This window comes from Cebus imitator, unplaced genomic scaffold, assembly GCF_001604975.1.
Source record: "Cebus imitator isolate Cc_AM_T3 unplaced genomic scaffold, Cebus_imitator-1.0 Scaffold603, whole genome shotgun sequence".
Classification (NCBI taxonomy): Eukaryota; Metazoa; Chordata; class Mammalia; order Primates; family Cebidae; genus Cebus; species Cebus imitator.
In genome coordinates this window covers 276,713-284,817 of record NW_016107918.1, presented here as the reverse complement: position 1 = coordinate 284,817, position 8,105 = coordinate 276,713, and the positions used below count along the sequence as shown (strand labels likewise).

Genomic DNA, 8,105 nt, shown 5'->3' with positions numbered 1-8,105 from the left:
GGCGTGTCTCATCAGTGGGGTGTGATGTGGACGGCGTGTCTCATCACTGGGGTGTGATGTGGACGGCGTGTCTCATCAGTGGGGTGTGATGTGAACGGTGTGTCTCGTCAGTGGGGTGTGATGTGGCCAGCGTGTCACATTAACAGGATATTATAATTTCGAAGGTTTATGGAGTGAAAGGCTGAGAGAAGGGGTCACCAAGAATGTCACTGAATCCTGTGGAGCTGTTTAAGCCTGGATATTGCAGGGTGATGAGTTGTCACGTGTGGCTGTGGAGAGCTGTGTGTGGAAGGTGGAGGGGAGCAGTGAGGCCGATGGCAGGAGAGGCAGGGGATGAGAGGAGGCTTGTCAGCTATGGGGAGACCCCTGGTTTATTGCAGGCATCAGGGAGGATACCCCCTAGCCAGGATATTGTGCCAGGGAGGAACATTCCGTGAAGCCACATGTGTGGCTTCCATCACAGGGGAATAGAAATAAGACACGAGGGAGTGATCCTGCAAAGGAAGACGGACCACACACTCTCAGATCCTCGCCACAGCCCTAAGCAGCTTGGTCTATTCCATATTAAGTGACTGCAGCTGTGAGAAGCTGTGACTTACCCCACGTCACCTTAGCAGGTGACACAGCCAGGATCTGACTCGGGGTTTTGTTTCTAAACTCATGGTGCACTCTGCCTCTAGTAATCTGAAAAGACAAGTTTCTAAGGGATAGTCCTTTTACACTGAAGAATCTGAAACACTGAGTGTGCACTTTGATGCCTCGAAGGGAGGCCCTTCCCTTTCCCTTGTCCCGCCAGAGAATATTCCTTACACACCTGCAGTGCTCAGCTTTCCCTTGTCATACAGTTAACATGTATGCACATGGAATTTTAAAAACTACAGACCAAGTTTGTAAATAGTTCTTTATTAAACCAGACTGGTCCTGGGGCCAGTTCAGGCACCCTCAGTTTCATATAGTCTTCAGGAACAGGAATTCAGGGGCCCTCTGATCTTGCTTTCCACATGGTTAAAGTCCAGGCTGAAACAGGAGTGCAGGAAGGAGGAGTGCATATTGGCCTACTGAGAAAACTAGCATCTTAGTGGATATGAGCAGAAGAGCAAGTTATTTCTGCTTTTCTGAGAGTGCGGTTCAGAGGCCAAGGGTGCATGAATTCATTCAGGAAACGATTTCCAAGCACCTGTTACGCACCAGGCTCTGTGCTCACCGTGAGTGCACAAAGGTTCATGTCCACAGTGAGGACCTTAGTCTCAGAAGGAGACAAGCTGCTGGGCACGTGTGTGGTTTCACGTTGCCTTGACATTGGGAGCAGATGCACACGTAGTGAGGATGGAAGCACAGAAGAGCAGCACCAGGAAGCAGCTACAGCCTGTGACTGCTACCCAGGACGGTTGGCTTGTTTCTGGAAGGCACCATCGTAAATAGCTTCTTTTTCCCACCAAGAAGCCAGTGAGCTCTTTAGGAACCCACCCAGCTTCGTCACAGAGCTGAAGATCTGCTTCAGGTTTGCTAGAAGCAGAACTCGAGACAGAGACTTGGTACTCGTGCTTCATTTTGGGAGCCGTCTCCGGGGAGCTTGTAAGAAAGAGAGAAAAGCAGACCAGGGCCGGGGAAAGGGTCACGCAGGGATGGGATCTCAGGTAAACCTAGACTTGTCCTGATCCATAAGTTGGGGCCTCTGGGCATCAGTGCAGGAGAGTTGCCATTGCTTGAGGTGAAGGGACTGGTCATTTCTACCCCTGTGTCAGTGGCTCTTTGGTCACTGAAGGCAGTCTCTGGGGAAGGGTGCTGTCCTTGTCAAATGCAGGCACCCAGCACTCACAGGCACTTTGGGGAGACATGAGCCAGCCTGGTGAGGGCAGCCTGGGCCAAGCGTTAGCAGCATCTGTGACAACATCGGTGAAAGACAGAGGGTGAGCAGAAGCAGCCTGGAGCCCAGGCTTGCTGTGGTGACGGGCTCTGCGAAACCTGAAGTTTCAGGGAAAGGAAGCAAACATTTTGGTTTAGGGTATCACCAGGGTGATTTGAGAAGGTGAGCTGCCATTTCCACCCATGACTTTCTGATCCAAGAATCCTGGCCATGGGATGAAGAACACTCTACATTGACCACTGATTTAGAGCAGGTACCACATGGGTAGGGGTCTGTACCCTAGGCTCACCCACCTGCTGCCAAAACTGATCCTTCAAAAACCATTCTACCAATCTGTCAGGTCAGCTGTTTTGAGATGGAAAACCTGTTAAGTGCAGTAAATTTCAAGGACATGGCCCCATTACTATACTTCATTTGCAGTCAGATGAATTCCTTAGTCAGAAGCAATGCCATGAGGAATACCATAATAATGGATAAGGCCTCCTGTAAGCCTATGGATATTAGGAAGATTTAAGGGCTTGTAAAGGTATAAAAAGGCAAAGCCATATTCAGAGTACACTTCTCTTCCAGTCAGAACAAAGCACTGCTGCTTTCGATGATGGAAGTAGTATGTAATCCAGATACCAGCAGCATCTGGCTGACTTCCCCAGGGAGTGGTGCTCTGTCGGTGCTGATCTTCACTCTCGGCAGGCTGGACACGCAGCAGTGCAGCTGGCTGTATCTGCATCAGTTTTCATGAGGAGTAATCCGTTGCTGAGATCATGAATAACTTCTATCCTTGCTGTCGTGACACCTTTGTGAGCCCATTGGTCAAGGACTGCTGGCCGAGGACAGATAACTGATATCCACAGGTTGTATCATCAGGACACAAAGAGCGTCACACTGCGTGTCCATTCTGAGAGGCCTGTGTGCCTATGCCTTCTCCCGAGCCCGTAACTGTTCTTCTAATTATGTTTCTTCCAAGTCCTTGCCCATCTAGCTCAGGACTTAGCCACAGGGCCCAATTTCTGAGTCACATGTGGACGTAGGAGTACAGGAGATTTCTCAGGGAAATAACATCGAACAAAACTAACCAGTTAATAGCACTGGTGTGATCTTGACTCTTTCATGAAGCAGTCGTCCAATTTCATCCAACTGAAATCTATACTTTTGTTTTCTCATCTTTAAAAAGTAGGAATTATCCAGGGAGGTCACTAACACGTCTCTCCATCTTGACATCGTATGATTCTGTGATTCTGCCACAGTAAGGATTGGAACTAAATCCCACAGAGAAGAAATCATTACCCATGAACAGACACTATTTTCCATTTCAGAATGCATTATGAAGCTTGTTGCATACCGTCCTGGATTGCTGTAAAAATGGGTGGATTGTCCAAATGTCTCGAGTTAGATAGATTTGAGGATGGAATAGATGAACTTATAATGTGTATGATTATGATTAGATGATTTAATGACTCTTATCTGGTGAAGTTCCTAAAAGAAAAGAGGAAATTCCCTTTCCCCTTCTACCCTGGACACCGCACACACCCCATGCACACAGAAGCACCTGCTAAAGCTTTATGGGAGCTACCTGACAGCTATTCCCGTGTGGAGGCTGTGGCTTCATTAATTTCCACCAAGCATTTGTAAAATGGGATTAATTCAAAGAAAATTAAACTAATGGTTTAATTAATGTAATTACTTGAACAGTAATGCAATGTAATTACTATAAAATAAATGAAGCAGAGTATTAGAGCCATGAAAGAAATTTATGACATCATTTGTGATTTTATTTTTAAGCTCTTTTAAAAATAAATCTCTATTAGGCCAGTTTGTCATCATAACACTGTGGGCAAAAATGTGCTGTTACAATGACAGTTTAATTTGAAACAGAATTTCACATATTATAGATACTTTTAAGGATTAAACATTTTGAACTGAGAATTTATTAAAATAGGCCTCTTAGGAATTTAAATGTTTGGACACTAATTGAAAGTGATCTGTGGGAAAAATAAATTTGCCTTCGTAACTTAAATTTGGATGAATACAACCAATTTTTAAAGAATTTGCTTTTATAATACTTTATCTGAAATTTCTAAATAAATGGCACAAATGTTACCTTTCTTTCATCATGACTGCTATGGGCTGTTTCATTTCACATGTTGGGAGGTGACAGTTTCATTAACTCATCAAGCGTATGAGCAAAAGTCACCGTATTGGGTGCAGCCTAGGATGCAAATATGAGGAAATGTACTCAGGAGGTCCACAGTCTGGAGACGCAGGGAAGCCTGGCTTGCAGGCCAATAGGACGGGGGGCAAAAGCTGCTGTGTCTCCCCACCAGGGCTCCCTCCATCCCCATCTAGCGCGCCCCTTTCCTCACTGCTTCTGGCTCTGTGTGTACTCTGATGTTGCCGCTTACTCTAGTGTAATGCTTTTGGCGTTTCCTGCCTCTCAATTCCTGTGTCCCCTGCCCCAAATATATGCATTTAATATGTAAGTTGAATTGAATGTATTATAATTTAATCTGAGTACAAAGCAGTATATAAAGAGCTTTCAGAGGAGGAAGCTCTTACCTCTAGGTGAGCAAATGAACAAGGGCTTCTGGCATTTCTATTTGAGATAGACTTGGGAGAACAGGCAGCATTTAGAAAGTTGTTGTGAGGAGCAATTGGAGGCAGAAGGAATAGTAAGAAACAAAGGCTGAAGAGCCTCTAAAGAAAAACCATCTTTGCAGAACATCTCTTAAAATTGGACTAATGTACCTGGGAGCAGTGGCTCACAGCTGTAATTCCAGCACTTTGGGAAACTGAGGTGGGTGGATGGCTTGAGCCCAGGAATTCAAGACCAGCCTGAGAAAAATGGCAAAACCCTATCTCTACGAAAATACAAAAGTCAGCTAGGTGTGGTGGTGTGCACCTGTGGTCCCAGCTACTTGGGAGGCTGAGGAGGGAGGATCGCTTGAGCCCTGGAGGCGGAGGCTGGAGTAAGCCAACATCACAGCACTGCACCCCAGCCTGGGTGACAGAGCAAGACTCTGTCCCCCTCTAAAAACGACTAATTTTTGTATAATTAAATATGTGTTATATTAATTTAGAAAAGTATCAATTAGACTAGGGTTTAAGTTTTGTAACGTAAGTTCTTCATAAAAATCTAAAGAGAATTTCTGCATTTTCCTTTGGTCCAAGGTGAGGGAGTCATAGAACCTGAACGTTTCTATGGTGTAAGACACTGTCTATGGTACTGGTCACAGATCATGACATCTCATGCTCAGCACTGCCTGGAGAGGAAGATGCTCATTATCCCATCGTCTAGGAGAGGAAACGGAAGCTTGGTGAGGTCAAGTAACTTGCCCCTGTTGGACAGTCAGTAGGAACGAAGCCACGTTCTCATCCAGACAGCTGACAACAGAGCCCTCTTTCCATTCCTGTGCTGTGGGATGAACAGAAGCTAGAGGCCCATTGAGAGCTGCTGAAGGACTGGAGAGGGAGTGAAGACTTGGAACTTAAGGAAGTTGTGGCTGGCTTGAGAAATAATGTGATATGAGATTTCTCAGGTGATGTAGAAGGCTCTAGAACAACAGATGGAATGCAAGTTTTCTGATCTCAGGACTTTTAATTCAAGAGAAGAGAAACCAACGTTTTGAAAGACAGCCGTTTTGAGCATGGAACAGGCCGTGTTCTGGGGAGCTGGGAACGTGTGAACCTTGGACTTGGTGTGACGGGTAGCAGTGGGCTGGCTTCCTGCTGGAACGGCCTCCACTTCATCTGCAGGGCGGTGGCCGCTGTGACATCAGGTCATCAGAGTTGCAGGAGCAGCTTCTTGTTTAGCAATTGTAAAGGAAACCCAGTGTGAACTGGTATTCACTGCATTTGGTTTTTTATTTTTATTAATTTTTTATTGTACTTTAGGTTCTGGGGTACATGTGCAGATCATGCAGGGTTATTGCACAGGTACATACATGGAAGGTGGTTTGCTGCCTTCCTCCCCCCATCACCTATATCTGGCATTTCTCCCTCGTCATCCCTCCCCAACCCTGGCTGTCCCTCCCCCAGTTCCCCCAACTGACTGCAGCGTGTGACGCCCCCCTCCCTGTGTCCACATGTTCTCATTGTTCAACACCCACCTATGAGTGAGCACGTGCGGCGCTTGGTTTTCTGTTCTTGTGTCAGTTTGCTGAGAATGATGGTTTCCAGGTTCATCCATGTCCCTGCGAAGGACACAAACTCATCCTTTTTTATGGCTGCCTAGTATTCCACGGTGTATATGTGCCACATTTTCTTTACCCAGTCTATCATTGATGGATGTTTCCTAAACGTTTCTCTTTCAGGAAACATCTTCGTGGTGAGCTTAGCGGTGGCAGACCTGGTGGTGGCCGTTTATCCATACCCGTTGGTGCTGACCTCAATATTTAACAACGGGTGGAACCTGGGGCACCTGCACTGCCAAGTTAGTGGGTTCCTGATGGGCCTGAGCGTCATTGGCTCCATCTTCAACATCACCGGCATTGCCATCAACCGCTACTGCTACATCTGCCACAGCCTCCGCTACGACAAACTGTACAGCAGCAAGAACTCGCTCTGCTACGTGCTCCTCATCTGGCTCCTGACGCTCGCGGCCGTCCTGCCCAACCTCCACGCGGGGACCCTCCAGTACGACCCCAGGATCTACTCCTGCACCTTCGCGCAGCCTGTCAGCTCTGCCTACACTGTCGCCCTGGTGGTTTTCCACTTCCTCGTCCCCATGGTCATTGTCACCTTCTGCTACCTGAGAATATGGATCCTGGTTCTCCAGGTCCGACGCAGGGTGAAGCCTGACCACAAACCCAGGCTGAAACCACAGGACTTGAGGAACTTCGTCACCATGTTTGTGGTGTTCGTGCTCTTTGCTGTTTGCTGGGCTCCCCTGAACTTCATTGGTCTGGCCGTGGCCTCCGACCCGGCCAGCATGGTGCCCAGGATCCCGGAGTGGCTGTTTGTGGCCAGTTACTACATGGCGTATTTCAACAGCTGCCTCAATGCCATTATATACGGGCTGCTGAACCAAAACTTCAGGGAGGAATACAGGAGAATCATCGTCTCGCTCTGTACAGCCAAGATGTTCTTTGTGGATAGCTCCAACGATGTGGCAGATAGGGTCAAATGCAAACCGTCTCCACTGATGACCCACAAGAATCTGGTAAAGGTGGACTCCATTTGAGAAAGCACCCCCTTCCTGGCCAGACGCACATGCTGCCCGAGGCCTCGCTCCTCTCTGCGTTTGCTTTCCTGTTGACAGAAGTCTAGGAAAACAGAGTGATGGAGGAGGCTTCCAACTTTCACCTGGTTGCTGCCATAGTTTGAGTTAAAGTGCTGTCAGCTTTCTGACCACATCTCCAATCTACTGGTCAAGGAAGTTACATGTTGACTGAGGAATGTGATTCAGGGCTTGGGGGAGAGTCAGCTGCTGAATGCATTCAGGTGAAGAAGGAGCGTGCAAACACACTGGAAGTGAGTGCCCCAAAGGGGGCAGCTGCATTCTTCTCCACTTTATGAAGATTTCCAGTGGAAAAACGAATAGAGAACTTTATTTATAAATGGATCAATTTTTTTTTTTTTTGTAAATGAGACAACAAAAGGAAAGGCTGAACATAAATCAGCTTATGGCTCATCAACAATCACAACCACAACCAACACCACAAACTTTCTGTTGGCAGAGTTAGCATTGGGTAGCTATACTCAGGGCCATAAATGTTTGCTGCTCTATGATACAAGTTGTGCATGCAACCAGATAAATAAAGTATAGGCTGAGCATGGTGGCTCACACCTGTAATCTCAGCACTTTGGGAGGCTGAGGCCAGCAGATCACCTGAGCTCAGGAGTTTCAGACCACCCTGGACAACATGGTGAAACCCCGTCTCTAATAAAATGTAGCAAAGCTGTCACATACTAGAATAAATTACTGACTTGCAACTATATACACAAAAGAAAAAACAAAAAGTTAACTGGATATATTTGCTAATGATTCTTTTCATTAAGCATATTTGGAAAATACCAAATTATGATGAGTGTGTGTGTGTGTAAGTTGTCTACAAAACTTTACCCAAGTTCTAGTTCTTACCAAAATCAAACTTAAATAGTAAAGATAATATTTAGGCCAGTGTTGCCAATTTCAGATAACCAAACCTTAAAAAATTAACCATGCTCAACTGAATGCTTTTTGCAGTTGATTTTATACTCTTTTCTTGATGCTTGGTATGAATTGCTATGTTGCTAAGTGTAT

The 8,105-nt window shown here is 46.3% G+C and overlaps 1 protein-coding gene across 1 annotated transcript in view; it reads left to right on the top strand.

Annotated features, from left to right (window-relative positions):
- The window catches only part of MTNR1A (melatonin receptor 1A), a 17,939-nt gene extending 10,258 nt beyond the window's left edge, over positions 1–7,681 (top strand). The window contains exon 2 of the mRNA XM_017516795.1: positions 6,175–7,681. Coding sequence (XP_017372284.1) covers positions 6,175–7,043 — 869 coding nt within the window. The 3' untranslated portion in view covers positions 7,044–7,681. The remainder of the gene's footprint in view (positions 1–6,174) is intronic.
- Positions 7,682–8,105: the final 424 nt, after the last annotated feature.